We start from the raw sequence: 23,089 nt of genomic DNA, 5'->3' as shown, positions 1-23,089 counted from the left end.
GAGTCAACCTGATAAAGTATTCAAAGTCATGCCCGTAAGGAAACTCAGACTTGGAATAAGAATGAACGCAGTAAGAACTTCAGCAAAGGGATATTAAAAAGAGCCAATCAGAGCTAAATACAATCACTGGAAGTAGCAATACTTATATCAGACAAAATAGACTTCAAAACAAAGGCAGTAGAACAGCTATGTGTAAAAGAACATTTTCTAACACCCTGTACAAAAATAAACTCAAAATGGATTAAAATCTAAATGTAAGACCTGATACTATAAAACTCCTAGAGGAAAACAGAGGCTGAACACTCTTTGATGTAAATTGTGGCAATAATTCTTTGGATTCCTTGGATCTGTCTCTTAAAGGAAACAAGCAAAAAGAAATGAATGGGACCTAATTAAACATACATGCTGCTGCTGCTGCTGGTGCTGTTGCTGCTGCTAAGTCGTTTCAGTCGTGTCCGACTCTGTGCGACCCCAGAGACGGCAGCCCACCAGGCTCCCCCGTCCCTGGGATTCTCCAGGCAAGAACACTGGAGTGGGTTGCCATTTCCTTCTCCAATGCATGAAAGTGAAAAGTGAAAGTGAAGTCGCTCAGTCGTGTCCGACTCTTCGTGACCCCCATGGACTGCAGCCTACCAGGCTCCTCCATCTGTGGGATTTTCCAGGCAAGAGCACTGGAGTGGGGTGCCATTGCCTTCTCCAAACATACATGCTCTTGCACAGCAAAGCACACTATCGAGAATATGGAGACAACCAAAATGGAGGAAATATTTGCAAATGATTTGACTGATAAAGGGTTAATATGCAAACTATATAAGCAGCTTCTGCAACATTAAACAAAAACAAAAAACCAAAACAAGCAACCTAATTAAAAAGTGGGCAGAAGACCTAAATAGACATTTTTCCAGGGGACATCCAGATGACCAACAGGCACATGAAAAGATGCTCAACATTGTTAACTACCAGATAAATACAAACTAAAACCACAACGAGCTGTCATCTCAAACCCATCAGAATGGCTGTCATCAAGATGACAAATAACAAATGTTGGTGAGGACGTGCAGAAAAGTGAACTTTCAAACACTGTTGGTGGAAAAGTAAATTGATGCAGCCACTGTGCAAACAGTATGGAGGTTTCTCAAAAAACCAAAAATATAAAAACTATGACCCAGCAATCTACTTCTTGGGAAAAAAAAAACCCATTAATTAAAAAAGATACATGCAACCCCAATGTTCACAGCAGCATTATTTACAATTGCCAAGATATGGAAACAGGTGATTTTTATGGGCATTGAAATTTCAGAATCAGTGCCATGTAATACAATGACCAAGAAGAACAGGACATGGCTAAAAGTGACCAGAGGCATGAATTTAAAACTCTGATAGGTTTCTAGGAACATGCTTAGCATCTATGGAAAAGTGAAGGGCAAAGCACCACTCTGAACCAAAAGTGTGTTCTGGAAAACACCCTGAAAACAATTTTGAACAATCAGTTTAACTCCTGACTCACATCCAAACCCAGGGACACCAAGTTGGATGGCAACCAGAAAGCAACATGGCCTTTTCCTGTGGTGATAAATGGTTCGGGGAGGTCGATGTGCTGATTTGAGATTTAAAACAAACACCAGACTTTTCAGTTCACGTGCTTTCTCTTACCCTACAGTTTTTGGAAGCAGAACAGAAAAAGACAGTCTTTCGTTGCATTATTATTTGTACTTTTAGATCATGTCCATTGCCTTTTCCAACACCTGAATGAAATTAAAAATTTAGACCGGTTAGAGCAAAGATCAGAATGTCTAAAAATCAACAATATGGATTAGAAAGAGAAAAAATGAACCCAGCTAACAATGCATTAATATTGAATCATTTGGATCTTGCCTGGATTTTGTCTTTGAAAGACAAAGCTTCAATCCAATTCTGTCCCCTAAGGCAGAGTTTATAAGGCTGGAGGGAAAAAAACCCGAAAAACAAAAAGGACACAGTTCAGCTTCTAAGACTTAGAATCTTACTGCTCACCTATCTAGCAAAAAAAAAAAAATTAGGGAATGGGACTTGAAACCTTTCTTACCAATGTGTAGCTTTGTTCAGACTTCCAATCATGATGTTTCTTAATAATAAACTAAAATTCCTCTTGCCTTAATTTAAGTCCAGTTTATACAAAACACAGGATAGCTGTATCCAAACATTCCTGCTGTGTTCACTATATATTTAGAGACAAATGTCTTTTTGCCCCACTCTTGTTTTTTTTTCCAATTTAATTGACCCACTTATTTTAGTATTTCCTCAAAGAGTTGGTTTCTCAAGCCTCCAATTAACTTTTCTTGCTTTTGTTTCAATCCTGCATATTTCACTTAAAGAAGCACAGAACCAAAGGTACAGAACTAAAACAAATATTCTAACAAAGTCATTTATCGATCATTCTTGATTATTTTCTCATATTGTTTCATGTTCATTTAATTTTGTTCTAACACTGAAATATTCATTTGTCATTAGGAGTCATGGCTTTGCCTCAGTTCTCTCTGTCATATCCAGTTGCAGAATTTGTTTCAACTAATATTAACTAGAATTCAGGAAATGCAGAGCTAAACGTTAAGACATTTATCAAGCGACAAGGGCATTGTTTTATGAGCTTGAATTCCCACACATTAAAAAGTTTAAAAATACTTTAAGTATATCACATGATTTAAAAATAAAATATAAAGAAGATGAAGAGTCTCCATTTCACCTATCCCCCACCTGTTTAGTTTGCCGGCTCCAATAGATAACTATTAGTTTCTATTTTTATGTATAATCAAATATATTTTCTTCAAGTTTTATATGTTTTCTACGTGTATATACATACAAACAGGGCTTCCCCAATGGCTCAGTGCGTTAAAGAATCCAATGCAGGAGACGCAGGAGATGTGGATTTGATCCCTGTGTTGGGAAGATCCCTGAGAGGAGGAAAAGGGCAACCCGCTCAAGGATTCTTGCCTGAAAAATCCCTTAGAGGAGTCTGGTGGGCTACAGTCCAAAGTATCACAATGAGTTGGACATGACCGAGCAACTAAGCATCATGCATACAAACATAAATATATATATATATTGTTTTACAGAAATTGTTGCATACCATAGCACTGTCCTGTACTTGCACTTTTTTAACACATCAAAAATCTTATTTAACTTATTAAAAAAAGAAAACAGTCAAATGTTGTAGTTGGTTCAATGTACTGCATTTGCGGGCAGATAAGGAATGATGAAATTAATTTACAAATAGAATCAAAACAGGTCAATAAGCAATTTCATTCTACTAGACACAACTAATTTGCATTTCTATTCCCAAAATAATTTGCATTATTATCAGTTTTCTATGACTTAGAGTTGTAAAATAGCTTAAAGACCATGAGCGGTGAAGACAACCTTGAGAAGACACAACCCTGGAGAAGATACCCTCTGTCACTTTTTCCTGACAATCTCCCCACTCTCTCTCTGTTATGATCATAATCTCAAAGGAAGATTATTCTTTAGAGTTTTTACAGGATTTTTTTCCTTGTTCTTTCATTTGATACTCCTCTACCTCCTCATTGTGTTTAACTTGCTCTGTCTCTATGAAATCAGGTGAATCAGTTACCTATCCTGGTCTTGAAGGCATGTCCTTGTGTGGAAGCATCCCTACCCAGTCTAGGTGTGCCCAGTGGCTTTGGTGGGACAGCTGGACCCGAAGCAAGTGTGGGTCCCATCTCCCCCTGAGATGCTCTGGGAGTCACCACCTTGGTGGGAGGTGGGGCTGGAGATGGAGAGGCTACAGCCAGAGCCAGGCGCGACCCTGTGTGTGTGTGAATGAGTGAGATGGCAGTCTTCGCCTTGGTTTGGGACACATCAGGGGCTCAAGGGTGCAGTCATGCCAAGTCTCTTCAGTCGTGTCCAACTCCTTGCGACTCCATGGACTGTAGTCCATCAGGCTCCTCTGTCCATGGGATTCTCCAGGCCAGAACACGGGAGTGGGTTGTTTCCCTTCTCCAGGGGATCTTCCCAACCCAGGGATCAAACCCATGTCTCTCATGTCTCCTGCACTGGAGGAGTTCTTTACCACTAGTGCCCCACAGGCTGGGGGCCACAATTCTACGCTGGTTTCACCTTTTTTCCCTGGTGAGAGGCTGGGTTGGGCTAGAGAGGTTGGTGCCTCACTTCTGGGCTGGTTTCTCTCTCACCAGCAATGTCAGTCACTGCCCTAGAGTAGCTTTGCTCCTCCTAAATGTGGGTATCAACAGAGTACTGGCCAAGGTTGCCTTCTCCCTGGTCAGAGTTTTCAGGCTGCTGCCTCGGTTGGGATGGTGTATTAGCCACCACTTTGCTCTTTAAGAGCAGGGGTCTCAGTGTTTCATTCACAGCCTCCCCTCAGCCCCTCTGGCTTTCAGGCCTGCTAAGGGGATACAAAAGTGTGACTGACACTTAGCTAATAGAGAATCAGACGCATCTAAGCGTTCCAGCATCATCTGTGTTCTGGTATGTGAGTTACCTCTGTACTAACATTTTCAATTCCAGAGACCACAGTGATCTGTTATTTTCAAGCTATACCATTCCACAAACAGATGCAGGATGACTGTGTGGAATGATGTGGTGAGTCAGTCAATTTGAAGCTGACAGAATGTCATTAGCGTTGCTTTAATAGGGTTTAGTAGTTTTTTAAAAATCTGATTCCCAGGTAATGACTAAAGATAATTAAGTTAGTATTGAATTTTGCATAGAATGGTAAATTGCAAATCAATAAAACCACTAATAAAAATAAAATATTAAAAAAAAATCCCAACCAGCCAAGGGGACCCATTTTCCTGGTGTCAGACCATGACCTGGGGTGCAGCTCAAATCCCTCACTCCTCCAGGAGAATCCCCAAGCCCATGACACCAGCCCCCTCCTCTTCTGGGTCTCCCACCAAGGGTGCAGGTCTCAATCAGATTGCTTCTCCTCCCTTCCTGCCAGACTCCAGAATTGTTTTCTTTACAGACTTGGCTGTAGAAGAGCTTATCTACCCCGGTTGCTCCACAAGGAGTTGTACTTTTGACGTGTTCTTGGGGGGAGTGGGGGCAGGTAAACTCTGCACCCTCCTACTCTGCCATCTTGATCTCCCTCAAAGGAAAGAATTCTTATTCCAAATGAGGGCTGGTGTCCCCGGGTTTGGCCTGCTTATTTACGTGGGCACAGCAAGAATTTTAGCATGCCAGGCATGCCTTAAGTCAGCACTGCCAACCAAGTCCCACACTATAAGAACAGCTGTAAAGGGCACAAGCTTCTGTCTGGAAGCCTCTGTGAGGGGTCTCAAAGTAGACTTTTAAAATCCACTACTTTATGTTAGCCTGAGAAGTGAAGTGAAAGTCGCTTAGTCTTGCCCAACTCTTTGTGACCCCATGGACCATACAGGCCATGGAATTCTCCGGGCCAGAACACTGGAGTGGGTAGCTTTTCCCTTCTTCAGGGAATCTTCCCAACCCAGGGATCAAACCCAGGTCTCTGTATGGCATGCAGATTCTTTACCACTGAGCCACCTGGGAAGCCCTGAGATGAGGAAACTAAACCCATAAATCTCTCCACCGGTTTTTGCCCTGCAGTGCTTATAAATTTGCATTAGTTCCAGATCTACACTTTACAGTTTTAACAGTATCTCCACAGAGGTTAATTAAAACTCAAAATATTAAGAGCCGTCCACAGTCTTAGGATATGATATCAGACTGAGACAATCTATGAAATGCTAGAACTTATTAAAACCATTTTCAAGCTTAGCATTTTGAGAAATGATTCCTCTTCTCTGGTTCATGTTCGAGCAATGCATCAAAACTCCATCAGACTAAATGTCTATTTGCCTGTTTGGAATAGCTTCATACTCACAGAGGTGTGTATAGATACTGTTACAGGCATACCTCAGGGGTACTGTGGGTTTGTTTCCAGACCACTACAACAAAGTGAATATTGCAATAAAGCAAGTCACGTGAATTTTTTTTCTGTTTCCCAGTGTATATAAAAATGTATATTTACACTGTACTGTAGTCTATTTATGTCTAAAAAAAAACTACATTCATTAAAAAAAGACTTGATTGCCAAATTGCTAAAAAATGGTAACCAGCATCTGACAATGCAGAATTGTCACAAACCTTTAATTTGTAAAAAAAAAAAAAAAAAAACATCTGTGAAGTGTGATAAAGGAAAGCACAATAAAATGAGATCTTCCCGGATTCTCATTATGAACCAAGAGGGCCCTGAGGGAGACAAGACATGCAGGTACAAACCAGGCTCTCACGCCGCCAACTTGGTTTTACGACTGAGTTTAAAATTCCGAGAGAAAGCAATTGCTCCACCAGCCCCTGGGTTGCCTCTCACACTGCAGAGGACAGCAGTGTGGCTCTTTCTGCAGGGAACGATGGGGAGTGAGCCACCCCTGTCCCCTCCTGCCCGCAAGCCTGGCTTTACCCCAGGGAGGTCTGAGGACAGCTGGCATTCCGAGTGAGACTCCACTCCAACCCTGTCCCTCATTCATCACACACACATGAGATGGTCAGAATGGACCTGTAAAGAACTCTGTAGCCCACAGAGCCTCCTCACAAACAGTTACTCCTTTATACACAGAGGCAGGCTTGTGCTGGAACAGGCTGGGTTTCCAAGGTCTGCCTGTGCAGTGCTTGTTTGGAAATCTAGACCAAAATTGCCCACAGAACCCCTGCTGCTGGGTTGAAGTTTGTTTCCAGAAGCCAGAAACCCACGTGACCTGCTTGTGGTTGGCCCTCACAGCTCCTCACCACCATTAGGAGGTGGTGGTGGTGACGCAGGGGTGTGTGGGTAGGGAGGGAGGAATATATAAATAATCTGAGAAAAAGCTTTTTCTATTTAAATAATTGTAATTTTTTTAACTATACAATTTTTACATATATTTTGAAGGAGTCTCTTATTTCTGAAGAATTGGATGAAGCATTAAAAAAATGTCTAGAGAGTATTTTAGTGAAGTGTTAGTCGCTCGGTCGTGTCCAACTCTTTGTGACCCCATGGACTATAGCCCACCAGGCTCCTCTTTCCATGGGATTTTCCAGGCAAGAATACTGGAGTGGGTTGCCATTTCCTCTTCCAGAGGATCTTCCCAACCCAGGGATCAAACCTGGGTCTCCTGCACTGCAGGCAGATACTTTACCATCTGAGTATCCAAGGAAGCCCTGATACTGGGGGAAATTGCAGGCAAAAGGAGAAGAGTGTGGCAGAGGATGAGATGGTTGGATAGCATCATCAACTCAATGGGCATGAATTTGAGTGAACTCTGGGAGATAGTGAAGGACAGGGGAGCCCAATGTGCTGCAGTCTATGGGGTCGCAAAGAATTGGACATGACATAGAGAATGAACAGCAACAACAGAGAGGATTTTGTGTGACTCCTCAGAGGACTAAAAACACTGGGCTGTCTGAGTGGAGACTAGCACTGTGGCCCCACACCACCCGAAAGAGTCTAGCACCACTGGGTGCTCAAGCTGGTGATGCTTTTGGGGATCAGAGCCAGAAACGTCCCCTCCTGTCACACCTCTGGCAGTGGGGGAGCCCCGTCCCTTCCACTGAGGGGTCCCTGTCTCCTGCCTCCCTGAGACTGAGCAGTGCAGGGAAGCCAGGCAGGTGAGATAGAAATAAAACACGGGGCTTGACCTCTATTCCTCTCGCCCTCCTTCAAATCCCAGAGATGAATGATCCGACCAGTCTCCCAGGGCAATGGCAGGTCCCTGTCTTTCTCCTTACATTTGTGAAGCAGGTACAGTCAGCTCTTTTGAAATTTAAAAGGATTTTTACTCCCAGTGAGAACTGGTAAGAGCTAGGGTACTGAGAGACAGGCCCCCAGAGACCAGGTGTGTCCCAACCCTTTTCTGTGTTCCTGTAGGTTCAGGGAAGGAAGACCCAAGTGCTGTCCCCGCAGGAAACTTTCCAACACTGCCGTCAGCTCTCCATTCACGTACATTCCTCTCCTTTGTTTACCACTCATGGGCTCCAGAGAAACACAAGCTAGGGGCCTGACCCAAAGTAGTTCTTGGGAGTTATTTGTGAAAAAAGAATTGTGGCAACAAAATGCATCTGCTGTTCAGGTATTTAAGACATCCTTAATGGAGTTTCTGGGGAGAGAAGGCTATAGGAGAGGAGGGTGGGTAAAGGGAGAAACTTTTGATGGTAAGCAGAAAATCAAAGAAAACCAGGTGATGAGGAAAAAAAAAAAAAAGAATCTCTGAACAGAAAAGGAGAGAACGATCCGGGGATGTCTCTGCCAAGACAAACCCTGAGCCAGAGATGAGGTATGAGAAAGAAGTGGTCTCCAGCCTCATGGGCCCATAATCCCTTTAATCTCAGAGATCCTACTCTGAAAAGGACACCCTAGGCTGAGCCCAGAGCCGCAATGAGAATAGGAGAAAGGGAAGGGGGTGGATGGAGCCCCTCAAGCTGGGAAAGGAAAGGAGAGGACATCTGAGTGGTGGTAATGTGGCCACAGGGCTTCCCAGGTGGCTCAAGGGTAAAGAACCTTCCTGCCAATGCAGAAGACATGAGTTTGATCCCTGGGTTAGGAAGATCCCCTGGAGAAGGAAATGGCAACCCACTCCAGTATTCTTGCCTGGGAAATCCCACGGACAGAGGAGCCTGGCAGGCTACAGTCCATGGGGCCACAAAAGAGTCAGACATGACTCAGCAACTGAACGATAGCGACAAGGTGGCCATAACAGTACAGGGCTAACAGGCAATTCCAGGGGGAGGAACCTGTACCTGAGGCTCCACTAACAGCTATCAGTTGGGACTGCCTGTGTATATAACGGTGAGAAAACCCTCCCAAATAATAAGAACACTGGCCCTCCTGCCCATTTCTCCAATTATACATAGAGCACTTACCATGAATTGAATAAATCACGAATTTTTTGATCGTGAGTTTTTTTATTGGAGGAAGAGTCAAATTGTAGATATTTTTCACCATTGCAAAATATCCAACGAATCTATTCTGCAAAACAACAGAGGTCTCAATTTCAATGCAGGTGAAAATTCTAAAGTCCGTATCCCCGATTTTTTTAAGGAAAGTAATGGATGAAGGAAACATTGACTGTGGGCCATTAGATAAGGCACTGTTGTCTCATCGACCTTAGCGGGAAAAATACTGAACTAAAAGCAATGGGGAAGGAACAAGAAAGGGGCCCAGTGTTCTGAGAGGCAGCTGGGACCAACAGCAACTAACCAGAACCAACAAAATAGCTATGACAGCATCACAGCAAGATGCAATTAACCGCAAATGTAAGAGACCGGCAGAGGGTAGGAGCTTTGTGGTGGCTGAGTTAAAGGAAGGTTTGTGCTTTGCAGGGAGAAGGAGTAACTCTTCGGATAAGAGAAGGGAAGATGTAAAGACTCAGGGGGAGACCCCCCCAGACCAGCAGCACATACGCATTCTTCTCTAGTCCCAGTCAGCAAGCAGTTCCCCACTGTCCATTTCCCCAATCTCATTTTTGCAGCAAAGCCCTGTGGATTCTCTTAGCCTAGTCCTCCTCCTATGGCAAGTTGCTCACAAGGGCTCTGCTTGAACTTTTCTTCTAGAAGTTGAAGAGTTCTGTATGGAATCAGCTGGACTGAAAAGTTCACAGACTCTTCCCCACTCATTGGGAAATATTAGTAAAATTAACCACCATGCTCTTCTTTGGAAAGGCCAGTCAAGCTCTTTAGTCAGGGACGGATGAAATGTGTGTAGTGCATGGAATGACGCACAAAGCAGGGCCAGGAGGGGATGGTGTCTGAGAACTACCGCCACACACACGCCTGAGAGCCACAACTACTGAACCCCAAGGGCCTAGAGCCTATGCTTTGCAATAAAAGAAACCATCACAGTAAGAAGCCCATGCAACGCAGCTAGAGAAAGTCTGCACGTAGCAACGACCTGGCACAGCCAAAAATTATTTTAAAAAAAGAAAACAAAACCAGGAAATAGGTGCCAGTCTTAATCTAATTATCCAGAGTGACCCCTTTTAAAGAAAGAACACTTACCTGAGAAGGAGTCTCTATTCCCTGAAATTTACTGCTAGTGGATTTATCTGTTCGCCGTTCTCCAAAATAATACAGGCTGTCCTATAAAAGAGGGGACAGTCCAGTCATGGGTCATCTGCGCTTTCCTTTTCTGTAGAAGGCATTAGAAAGTTTCTAAGGACATGTGATTTCCTAAGGTCAGCAGTCTCCCGGCAGAGGCCACCCAAAATAACAGAACTAAGAAAGACACATCAAGGCCTACTCTCATTCAAAGATTCATAAAGACAGGGAATTTTAGAGCTGGAAAACTTCAGAGATAATCTGGTCCTTCTTCCTTTCTTACTCTTTTACAACGAAAAGACTAGGACCAAAAGAAAACCAAGTGACCTGCGTGGAGATGTATGTAACTGGTCAGTCAAAGACAGCACAGGCCTGAGCACTGGCCTCCGGCTCTATCCAGGGCTTCAGACCAATGGCTTTCAAACTCTTTTTTCTTTTTTCGGCTGCGCACCATGTGGGATCTTAGTTCCCTGACCAGGGATTGAACCTGTGCTGTCTGTGTTGGAAGTGCGGCATCTTAAGGAAAGTCCTCAGACTTTTCACTTTCAAAGCTACAATCCACATCCATAAGCCTGGGAGATGCACACACACTCTCTCTCATGAACACACGACTGAAACAAAAGCTTCACAAAACAATACTCACCTTTTCTAATCTATCCCATCTTATAGGTAGATTTGGTTGCAAGTCACAACCCAATGAGTTGATTTCACAACTCACTGATAAACTCTGACCCACAGTGTGGAAAACACTGTCCTAGAGCATCCATCATCCTAACCTGTGCATCTCAAATTAGAAGCAAAGAGGAGGGTGGAATCAGAGCCCTGAACCCAGCGCATAACCCTCAGCTTCTCTTACCTGCGCAGCAGACTAAAAGAGGCCCAGAGATGCTGGGAGCATGCCCTTCTCCGTAAGATCACGGCAGAAAAGAGAATGAGAACCCTGCTTTAAGACACAGCAGCAGCCCATCCTGTCTTCTCAGAAATTCCCAGAGGGCACAGACCCCACAGCTATTGATTGTGCAAAGATAGTAATGTCCAGGGGAGCTTTTGTTCTGGGTTGGAAAATGATGACTTTTACCTACTGAGCACTTCCAAGGATATTCAAGGTCCTTTAGAAAATTTCCCTAACCCATCTTCTTATTCTCGTGAGGAAAGCAGAAAGCCAGGATTTGGTGGGATTCTATCAGAGCAGGGCTGGGTCTGGGGGTGGCAAGTCAAGTTTCTGGATTGCTGAGGTTTTTTGTACTTGCATAACTCAACCTTACTCACTTCACATTAACCCTTCTTCTACTGTGTCCTGTCTTTAATCAAAATATTAACATTGTACTCATGATGAATGTGGGTGCATTAATTTTGATTTTTTGAAAAATATTGCATTAGAAGATTATTGATCCTAATTACTGAGATTTTTGGCATTCCCTTAAATTTTGTGCCCAGGGTGAGCGTCTCAGCAAGTTTACCCTCATCCCAGCCCAGAGGAAGAGGCACTGAGGTCAGTTACCAACCAGTGCCAATTAAACAAGAAAGTATCCAAGCCAGGTGTTCTAAAACCACCTCTCCAATAACAATTCCATGAAATACAATGAACAATGACTCAATGGACACGAGTTTGAGCAAACTCTGGGAGATAGTGAGGGACAGTGAAGACTGGCGTGATGCAGTTCATGGGGTTGCAAAGAGTCAGATACAACTTAGCAACTGAACAACACACACACACCATGACTTAAGGAATCATCTTAACATCCTACCCATGAGCTGTCAAAGCTAGCAAACTCAATAAGTCTAAGAGTTTATAGGAGCATCTTTCATACCTCCGCAGTGGCAAATATCTCACTGGCAAGAAGGTAGGCACAGACCATAGTTCCAGTTCTTCCTAGAAAAGAAGTTAGTCCATGAACCATTGTTCCTGAGGGCACTTGATACAAAACTACTCTGCAAAGTATTTAAAGAGCTCATTGTGGATTGATTTTCTTTCATGCCAAAAGTACAGGTTCAAAATATTTCAATTCAGAGATAGCCAAAGCTGGTACACTGCTTGTTCTGAGGGTCTGCCTAGAGTTCTGTGTTAAGTGTGTGCACACATGTGCATGTGTATGCTGTTCTTGAATCACGACCCCTGGGGACTGCAGTAACAGGTTCTGCTCTAGGACTCTAAAGCTAAAGTGATGCTCACCAATTAAGAGCTAATTATACACCCTGTTTCTCTACTAATGTAAATAAAAGACGCTATTTAAAAAAAAAAAAAGATGGACAGAACCCAAACCACCACCTAGCATTTGCAATACCCATTCCTTCTATTTATTTATCTAGTTATTGTGTTGTAAAGTGTACATTAAAATAGGAAGAATAGCATAATAAGCCTGCATACACCCATGCCCCAGATTCCATAACTATTAATTGTTTTACTTGTTTCTTTTCTTCCCTCATCCTTCTCCCCTTCCTTCTTTCTATGCCCTTCCTGTAGCATCTTACTTTATTATTAATTAATTTTTATTGGCATATAGTTGCTTTACAATGTAGTGTTAGCTTCTACTGCCCAGCAAAGTGAATCAGCGAAATGTACACATATATCCCCCCCTTTGGATTTCCCTCCCATTTAGGTCATCACAGAGCATTAGGGAGAGTTGCTTGTGCTATGCAGTAGATTCCCATCAGTTGTCTATTTTACACATGGTATCAATACTGTGTATAGTCAATCGCAATCTCCCAATTCCTCCCAATTCTACCCACCCTTACCCACCTTGTATCCACACATTTATTCTCTAGGTCCGTGCCTCTATTTTTGCTTTGCAAATAACTTCATCTATACCATTTCTAGATTCCACATATATGCTTTCACCCCCATAGCATTTTAAAGAAAACTTGATTTCATGTCATTTCAAGCTCAAAGTCTCATGCTTTTTTCCTAGTTTATATTCTTGCCCAGGCACACAAAGTGTGAGCTAAAAAGTACGTTGCTTCTATTATTTCTACAATGACCTATGACTTTGTCTTAGCTAGCGTACGCTGAACTTATTTTATGTAATTCCAAACTTAACCTTTTACCTTGAGATAGACTTTATTTTCTATTCTGTCCTTCAAAAAAATGAATGTTTAAATTTATTTTTCAATCCATAGTTTGAAAAACACTACTCTAAGCCAATAACTTCGAAAGAAGGCTACTGACCGTTAACAACCTGGCTGTCTCTAGGTTAACACTGCACATTTGTTGGACATCTATGAGTCTCCACAGCCCTTATATATTCCCATTTGAAAAAAAAAAAAAACAAAAAACAACTTTTGTAGATGCATGTCCCGGTGGCTGTGGATAAGCACACACACGCTGCCATAGACAGAGTAGCCGCCCTCTTATCCAGTCAACTCAGGTATGCAAGGAATCATTAAAATGGTTTACATTTGTTTTCAGTATTTTAACTTAAAACACAGGTGTATATTCACTCACTAAACTTTTGCTATTGGACAAAAGTTTTAAGTATGATGAAAAGAATCTACCAAAATATGTACCAGGTTTATCATATTAATGATGAAATGATGATAACATTCCTTCTAAAGCCAGGAACTAAACAAAATGTCCACTATTGGCTGTTTCTCTTTAACACTGAACTACATGGCTTAGCCAGTGTTGTAAGAAAAAGAAAAAAACTGTATATGGATAAAAAAAAAAAGGGAACAAACTATTTGAAGACTAGAAAAATCCAAGTAACTCTACAGGCTAACTCCTAAAACTGATGACAAAAGTTCAGGAAGATACAAGGTCAATACTAAAAGAACAAACAAACAAAAACCCCCAACAAACTCATGGCTAAATAAAGGATGTAGGCTGAAATCTTTAGAGTAATTACAAAGGAATATAAAAAGAGTATATGACTTCCAAGCAAATGGTGGGGGTGGAAAGAAGCAAAAAATTCAATCAAAAAATCAGTAAAGATATAGAATATGTGAATAAAACAATGAACAGACAACCTAATGGGTACATATAGAACCCTGAACAATGCATAATACACTTATTTTTCAAGTGCAGAGAAAACATTTGATAAAATTAACCAAATTCTGGGCCATAAAGCAGGTTTTAGAAAAGGCAGAGGAACCAGAGATCAAATTGCCAACATTCGCTGGATCATCGAAAAAGCAAGAGAGTTCCAGAAAAACATCTATTTCTGTTTTACTGACTATGCCAAAGCCTTTGACTGTGTGAATCACAATAAACTGTAGAAAATTCTGAAAGAGATGGGAATACCAGACCACCTGACCTGCCTCTTGAGAAACCTGTATGCAGGTCAGGAAGCAACAGTTAGAACTGGATATGGAATAAGACACTGGTTCCAAATAGGAAAAGGAGTACGTCAAGGCTGTATATTGTCACCCTGCTTATTTAACTTCTATGCAGAGTACATCATGAGAAATGCTAGGCTGGAGGAAGCACAAGCTGGAATCAAGATTGCCAGGAGAAATATCAAAAACCTCAGATATACAGATAACATCACCCTTATGGCAGAATGTGAAGAAGAACTAAAGAGCCTCTTGATGAAAGTGAAAGAAGAGAGTGAAAAAGTTGGCTTAAAGCTCAACATTCAGAAAACTACGATCATGGCATCTGGTCCCATCACTTCATGGGAAATAGATGGGGAAACAGTGGAAACAGTGTCAGACTTTATTTTTCTGGGCTCCAAAATCACTGCAGATGGTGATTGCAGCCATGAAATTAAAGATGCTTACTCCTTGGAAGGAAAGTTATGACCAACCTAGACAGCATATTAAAAAGCAGAGACATCACTGTGTCAACAAAGGTCCGTCTAGTCAAGGCTATGGTTTTTCCAGTGGTCATGTATGGATGTGAGAGTTGGACTATAAAGAAAGCTGAGTACCAAAGAATTGATGCTTTTGAACTGAGGTTGGACTTTTGAACTCCTTGGACTGCAAGGAGATCCAACCAGTCCATCCTAAAGGAGATCAGTCCTGAGTGTTCATTGGAAGGACTGATGTTGAAGCTGAAACTCCAATACTTTGGCCACCTGATGCGAAGAGTTGACTCATTGGAAAAGACCCTGATGCTGGGAAAGACTGAGGGCAGAGGAGAAGGGGACGACACCGGATGACTAACACAGGCATCACCGACTCAATGGACATGGGTTTGGGTGGACTCTGGGAGTTGGTGATGGACAGGGAGGCCTGGCGTGCTATGGTTCATGGGGTAAGACACGACTGAGCAACTGAACTGAACTGAAACAAATTTCAAAGAAAAAAATACATATGTTCTCTGACCACAATGACATACAACCAGAAATCAGTAACTAGAAGACAATTACAAAATCCTCATGTTTGAAAATATAGTATATTTCTATATAACCCATGAGGCTAAGAAACAAACACAATGGAAATTAGAAAATATTCTGAACTAAATAATAATGAACACATACAAAAACTTGTGTGATGAAGCTTCATTAAAATCTTTCATTAATTCTGTTAATTTATCTGTAAATTCTTTCGCATTTTATTGCACAAGATTATATTGTATGAAAATAAGGAACTATATTTTTTCCTTTTCAATCCTTTCTTTCCTTAGCACTGGCTAGAACCTTTGATGTGGCGTTGAATTAGTAGTGATGATCATAGGCACCCTTGTTCTACTCTCAAAGGAAAAGCTTTCAATAGCTCACCAATTACTTTAGCGGGTATGTGGTTTTTATCACATTAAGACATTCCTTTAATTTGCTAAGAGTTTTTATAACGAATGAATGTTGAATTTTATCAGAAACTTTTTCTGTATCTTTAAAATAATATGATTTTTTAGCTTTATTAATCTGGTTGATTACATGGATTGATAGTAAACTAACCTTGAATTCCTGGAATAGACACAATTTTGTTGTGCTGTAGTATTTTTTAATAAATTGCTGGTTTCTTAATATTTTCTTAAGAATTTTTCTATCCATGTCATGGGAAAGAACAGCTTTTAGTTTTCAAACTTTGGCTTCATAAACTAAAATTAAGTTGCACTTACTCTTTTTTTAAGTCTTTGGATGAATTTGTGTAAGTTGACTTCGTTCCTCTCTCTTCCCTTCTTTCCTCTCCTTCCTCTTTCCTTCTCTTCCTGCAGTCTTTTTATTTTTTAATCTACTGTATTTTTTAATTGGAGGAAAATTGCTTTACAGTGTTGTACTGGTTTCTGTAGTGCAACAACCCAAATCAGCCATAATTATACATTCTTCCTTCAGTCTTGAAGCTAGTTTTTTAAAATGTCAACAGTGATTATTACTGGTTCATAGCAGGACATATCTTGTTGATGTCCCTTATTAAAATTTTCAAATTTCTTTAGAAAAAGAGAAATAAAAAGAAGAACGTTTTTACCTTTGCCTCCCTTACAGTGAACCACTATGATATTGTCCTTGTCTTGAGCCATCCACTCTTTCACTTCCATGGAGAACGCCAGCATCTCACTGATTTCAAATGAAATATTTTGGGTTGAATTAAAATACTTCCAAAGAAAACCAAGCCCTATGTATTTGACCCTCTTCTGTTAGTCAATTTGGCGTCAAACATACCTCAGAGAGGGGACGTTGTGATCATCAATCAAGTATCGATGGACCCTATGATGGAAGTACTTAGGATCATAAGCTCTTTCACCTGAAATAAATGATGCATAGTCATATCACTAACTGTAATTACCATAGCAATGAGCAAGGTGTGAATAAGTTATACTTTTTAGAGACTCCTTATCTACTTTTAAAAAGAACTTTCTGACTGGCTCCTGCTGCTCCAAAAGGGTCTCAGAAACATAAGTATAGTAGTCCTTTCTCCATCTTGAGTAACATAAGCCCAAATTATTTGGTTTGCTTTACTTTTAATTTTCTTTTTAAAAGCACCTTTTTATTTTGTATTGTGGTATAGCCAATTAACAATCCTCTGATAGTTTCAGGTGAATAGGGAAGGGACTCAGCCATACATACACATGTATCCATTCTCCCCCAAACTCCCCTCTATCCAGGCTGCTGTATAATGTTGAGCAGAGTTCCATGTTCTATATAGGTCCTTCTTACTTGTAATTTTCTAGCAGGCTACTCATTACTTTATCATAGGGTTACACAGAGCAGAAGCAAACGTGGCCACCAGAATAAACATTTGCCTCCTGAAAAATATCCATTTACTATATAGGAAGAGGCGAAACTGGGATATAATCTGTTTTCTACAAGAATTTGGATTTATTTTTTCCATGCAGGGCCCTGGTCTCCTCATATCTCATCCCTAGTGGGTTAGAGCATGCATTTGTTGAATTGTCTTCCAAACACAAGCTGGCAGGAAAAACAGAAAAACTTTCCTAAACCACAAGAGCTGACTCTTTCTAAAATGTCCCTGCCTCCAGTCTCCTGCCTCCCTCACAGGGTACGTTGTGCTGTTGAGCTTTCTTTTCCTACCAAATAGGGCCAGCATAAGATGGAGATTTTTTAAATTCACTTCCTACCACCAAATACTTATGATTAAATGAAATGTAAAAACTAAATCATCTTGCACGCAGTGACCTATTTTCTATCATAGGAGCAAAACATGGAGTCATGTACATACTGCAGAGATTGTAAACTTGATAGTGGTTTGGGTGCTTGGTATCCAGGAACCGCACAACTTCCTAAAAAAGATGGACACACATCTTATATATGCCCATGTTGCAGCAACATAAACCCTTCCCTACCACTAACCTAGAGTGATTATTACCTTTTATTCACTTGTCCCTCACTTAGCACCTTTCAGGGAAGATTCAATGAATAAAATGCATTCCAAGTTATACCTAAACCCTTTGTGAGTTTTCAAATAGCCCACAAAGTTGTACTTTTATACTCACATTAGCCTTTACTATAAATACACATTGTTTAAAGCTACCAGATAAGGAAATTAGATGGTTAATGAGCTTTAAGGAATTGTAATTTGTTCTAAACTTTGTAAGTAAGTGAAGTCACTCAGTAGTGTCTGACTCTTTGCAACCCCGTGGACTGTAGCCCACCAGGCTCCTCCGTCCATGGGATTCTCCAGGCAAGAGTACTAGAGTGGGGTGCCATTTCCTTCTCCAGAGGATCTTCCCGACCCAGGGATCAAACCTGCATTGCAGGCAGATGCTTTAACCTCCGAGCCACCAGGTACGCCTAAACTTTGTACAGAACCACAAAAGATCCTAAAAAGCCAATCGTCAGGAAGAAGAACAAAGCTAGAGCTTTATTGCTCGCTGATTTTATCATGCTTCCCGATTTTAGACTATTAATACAAAGTTGTAGTCATCAGAACAGTGTGGTACTGGCACAAAAACAGACAATAGATCAGTGGAACAGATGAGGGCCCAGAAATAAATCCACACATATATGGATAACTATGCAACTTAAAAACAAAGAAAACCAATTAAAAATGGGTAGAGGATCTTCTCTAGGGGGTCTTCCTGAACCAGGGATCAAACCGGCATCATCTTTTAAGTCTCGTGCATTGGCAGGTGGTTCTTTACCACTAGCACCACCTGGGAAGCCCCATATGGATGATTAACTTTTGATAAAGGAGCAAAGAATATACAGAGAGGATGGTCTCTTTAACATACAGTGCTGAGAAAACTAGACAGCCACATGCAGACATTATCTCACATTACGCACAAAAAGTAACTCAAAAAGGATTAAAGACTTGAATGTAAGATGCGAAAACATAAAATTCCTAGAAGAAAACATGGCTGGTAACTTCACTGACATTGGTCTTAGCAATGTTTTTGTGGATCTGACTCCAAAGGCAAGGGAAACGAGCCAATATAAACAACTGGGGCTACGTCAAACTAAAAAACTCCTGTACAGTGATAGAGACTATTATCAAAACAAAAAGGCAACCTAACTGAATGGGTGAAGACATCTGCAATTCATATACCCAGTAAAGGGTTAATATACAAAATTTAAGAACTATACAATTTAAAAATAAACAAAATCTATAAGCAATACATGCTGGAGAGGGTGTGGAGAAAAGGGAACCCTCTTACACTGTTGGTGGGAATGCAAACTAGTACAGCCACTATGGAGAACAGCGTGGAGATTCCTTAAAAAACTGGAAATAGAACTGCCATATGACCCAGCAATCCCACTGCTGGGCATACACACCGAGGAAACCAGAATTGAAAGAGACACGTGTACCCCCAATGTTCATCGCAGCACTGTTTGTAATAGCCAGGACATGGAAGCAACCTAGATGTCCATCGGCAGATGAATGGATAAGAAAACTGTGGTGCATATACAGAATGGAGTATTACTCAGCCATTAAAAAGAATACATTTGAATCAGTTCTAATGAGGTGGATGAAACTGGAGCTGATTATACAGGGTGAAGTAAGCCAGAAAGAAAAACACCAATGCAGTATACTAACGCATATATATGGAATTTAGAAAGATGGTAACAATAACCCTGTATGCGCGACAGCAAAAGAGGCACAGGTGTGTAGAACAGTCTTTTGGACTCTCTGGGAGAGGGCGAGGGTGGGAAGATTTGGGAGAATGGAATTGAAACATGTATATTATCATATGTGAAATGAATCACCAGTCCAGGTTCGAAGCATGATACAGGATGCTCGGGGCTGATGCACTGGGATGACCCAGAGGGATGGGATGGGGAGGGAGGTGGGAGGGGGGTTCAGGATGAGGAACACATGTACATCCGTGGCAGATTCATGTCAAAGTATGGCAAAACCAATACAACACTGTAAAAAAAAATAAATAAAGTCAGTTAAGTGAAAAAAAAAAAGGAAAAAAAAAAGAAAACAATAAAAAATGGGTAGAGGATCTGAACAGTTTTCCAAAGAAAATTACAGATGACCATCAAGCACATGAAAAAATGTTCAACATCACTAATCCATAGGAAAATGCACATCAAGATATAACCTAACACCTGTTAGAATAGCTATTATCAAAAATAAGAAATTAAAAAATGTTAAGAGAGGATGTAGAGAAAAGGGAATCCTTCAACACTATTGGTAGGACTGTAAACTGAAGTAACTTCTATGGAAAAAAGCATAGAGATTCCCCCCAAAATTAAGACTAGAACTACCATATGATCCCAGCTATTCTATTTATGGGTATATACCCAAAGAACACAAAAAACACTAATCCCAAAAGATACATGCACCATGCACTGCAGCATTATTAACAATAACCAAGATATGGAAACAACAAAAATGTCCATCGATGAATAAAGATGTGATACACACAAGCACATGTGTACACACACACACACACACACTCCTATTCAATCATAAATGAAGTCCATCATTTGCAGCAACATGGATGGGCCCTGCAAGCATTATGCTAAGTGAAATTGTCAGGCAGAGAAAGACAAACGGCGTATGATTACATTCATATGTGAAATCTAAAAAAATAAAGTGAACAAACAAAAGAGAACGAAACCAAGCACAGATACAGAGAACAGATTACCTGGTTACCAGAGGGGAAGGGGTTTGGGGTGTACCTGAAATAAGTAACGAGGGTCAACTGTTACGGCGATAGATAGCAACTAGACTTGTGGCAGTGATCACTTTGTAGTGTATACAGATGTTGAATTATAATGTTGTACTCCTGAAACTTATTAGAAAGAGAGAGAGAGAAGAGAAAGAATAGGAGTGGAACAGAGGGAGGGAGGAAGTAGTAAGGGTTTGCCTGAGAGCACAGTCAGCAAAAATTTTGACCAACTTATAGCATGATGAAGACAAAAATCACAGTGATTGACATCTGGATCAAAGGATTCCTCAGTAAGCTGTATAGAAAATAAACTTCCAAATGAAGATGGTCTGGAAGCTGAGGGGCATGAGGTTAAAAAAATACTCAAGTATGACAAAGAAAACGATGTCAGAGATGGCCAAGCAACTTCTAGGGACATGTTATGGCAGAAGAAACAGAAGAACCAGCTTCATCTAAGAATAAAGACAAAGAGGATGAAGAGGAAGAGAGTCTTTAACAACAGAAAAAAAAAATATCAAGAAAAAGAATCTGATGATCCCTTAACTATAAATGAGCGTCAGACCCCGCAGAAGCTCACCGGCTGTGATGGACCGTGCAGAAGCGTGGCCAAGAGGAGCTACCCCTCGCCCAAGGTCAAGGGTGTAACCGCGCAGCAGCAGCCGAGAGGAGCTACCTCATGTCCGACGTCAGGGGCAGCGGCCAAGAGGAGCTACCCCACACCTGAGGTCAGGGGCGGCACCCGAGAGGAGCAACCCCACATCCAAGGAGCGGCGGCTGCACGGGCGCAGGAGGGCCGAGAGGAGCTACTCCACGTTCAAGGTCAGGAGGGGCGGCCGTGAGGAGATACCCCTCATCCAAGGTAAGGAGCAGCAGCTGCGCTTTGCTGGAGCAGCCATGAAGAGATGACCCACGTCCAAGGTAAGAGAAACCCAAGAGGACTGGAAAAGGTCAGTTTTCATTCCAATCCCAAAGAAAGGCAATGCCAAAGAATGCTCAAACTACCACATAATTGCACTCATCTCACACGCTAGTAATACTCAAAATTCTCCAAGCCAGACTTCAGCAATACGTTAACAGTGAACTTTCAAATGTTCAAGCTAGTTTTAGAAAAGGCAGAGGAACCAGAAATCAAATTGCCAACATCCGCTGGATCGTTGAAAAAGCAAGAGAGTTCCAGAAAAACATCTATTTCTGCTTTATTGACTATGCCAAAGCCTTTGACTGTGTGGATCACAATAAACTGTGGAAAATTCTGAAAGAGATGGGAATACCAGACCACCTGACCTGCCTCTTGAGAAACCTATATGCAGGTCAGGAAGCAACAGTTAGAACTGGACATGAAACAACAGACTGGCTCCAGATAGGAAAAGGAGTACGTCAAGGCTGTATATTGTCACCCTACTTATTTAACTTCTATGCAGAGTACATCATGAGAAACACTGGGCTGGAAGAAGCACAAGCTGGAATCAAGATTGCCAGGAGAAATATCAATAACCTCAGATATGAAGATGACACCACCCTTATGGCAGAAAGTGAAGAGGAACTAAAAAGCCTCTTGATGAAAGTGAAAGAGGGGAGTGAAAAAGTTGGCTTAAAGCTCAACAGTCAGAAAACTAAGATTATGGCATCTGGTCCCATCACTTCATGGGAAACAGATGGAGAAACAGTGGAAACAGTGTCAGACTTTATTTTTTGGGGCTCCAAAATCACTGCAGATGGTGATTGCAGCCATGAAATTGAAAGACACTTACTCCTTGGAAGGAAAGTTATGACCAACCTAGATAGCATATTCAAAAGCAGAGACATTACTTTGCCAACAAAGGTCCGTCTAGTGAAGGCTATGGTTTTTCCAGTGGTCATGTATGGATGTGAGAGTTGGACTGTGAAGAAAGCTGAGTGCTGAAGAATTGATGCTTTTGAACTGTGGTGTTGCAGGAGACTCTTGAGAGTTCCTTGGACTGCAAGGAGATCCAACCAGTCCATTCTGAAGGAGATCAGTCCTGAGTGTTCATTGGAAGGACTGATGTTGAAGCTGAAACTCCAATCCTTTGGCCACCTCATGCGAAGAGTTGACTCATTAGAAAAGACCCTGATGCTGGGAGGGATTGGGGGCAGGAGAAGGGGACAACAGAGGATGAGATGGCTGGATGGCATCACCGACTTGATGCACATGAGTTTGAGTAAACTCCAGGAGTTGGTGATGAACAGGGAGGCCTGGCGTGCTGCGATTCATGGGGTCTCGAAGAGTTGGACACGACTGAGCAACTGAACTGAACTAACTATAAATGAAGAGACTTCTGTGGAAAATAATCAATAGAAGAATCTCCTCTGTCTCAGGATGAGAAAGACTTAGATTCTGCAGATAGTGAAAATAGAGGCCCTGCAAGTAGGATTCCAACTGTCATGAAATAGAAGAACTAGGAGGATCCAAAACCAGCAGAACTGGAGAGGTTCTCTCAGAATCATCCACAGGAAGTGATTGTAAAGTCACAGAAGTCACTGATGAACCGACGGAACAAGACTCTTTAGAGTCTTGCAGTAGTTCACACTGAGTTCTAGTTTTACAGTCTTTGAAATTTTTATGTAAAC

The 23,089-nt window shown here is 41.5% G+C and overlaps 1 protein-coding gene and 1 pseudogene across 1 annotated transcript in view; one reads left to right on the top strand and one right to left on the bottom strand.

Annotated features, from left to right (window-relative positions):
* LOC102284058 (phosphatidylinositol 3,4,5-trisphosphate 3-phosphatase TPTE2) overlaps positions 1 to 23,089 on the bottom strand; it is a 34,493-nt gene that overhangs the window by 6,093 nt on the left and 5,311 nt on the right. Inside the window, exons 4-10 of the mRNA XM_070380835.1 lie at positions 17,602 to 17,662; positions 16,584 to 16,665; positions 16,390 to 16,478; positions 11,856 to 11,917; positions 10,006 to 10,086; positions 8,872 to 8,977; positions 1,654 to 1,733 (exon numbers count right to left, since the gene is read on the bottom strand). Coding sequence (XP_070236936.1) covers positions 1,654 to 1,733; positions 8,872 to 8,977; positions 10,006 to 10,086; positions 11,856 to 11,917; positions 16,390 to 16,478; positions 16,584 to 16,665; positions 17,602 to 17,662 — 561 coding nt within the window. The remainder of the gene's footprint in view (positions 1 to 1,653; positions 1,734 to 8,871; positions 8,978 to 10,005; positions 10,087 to 11,855; positions 11,918 to 16,389; positions 16,479 to 16,583; positions 16,666 to 17,601; positions 17,663 to 23,089) is intronic.
* LOC138990275 (serine/threonine-protein phosphatase 4 regulatory subunit 2 pseudogene) lies at positions 20,770 to 23,052 on the top strand (annotated as a pseudogene).

The sequence above is a fragment of the Bos mutus genome, chromosome 12 (genome assembly GCF_027580195.1).
Source record: "Bos mutus isolate GX-2022 chromosome 12, NWIPB_WYAK_1.1, whole genome shotgun sequence".
NCBI lineage: Eukaryota > Metazoa > Chordata > Mammalia > Artiodactyla > Bovidae > Bos > Bos mutus.
The sequence above is the reverse complement of the archived record's forward strand: the minus strand, read 5'-3'. Positions and strand labels throughout refer to the sequence as shown.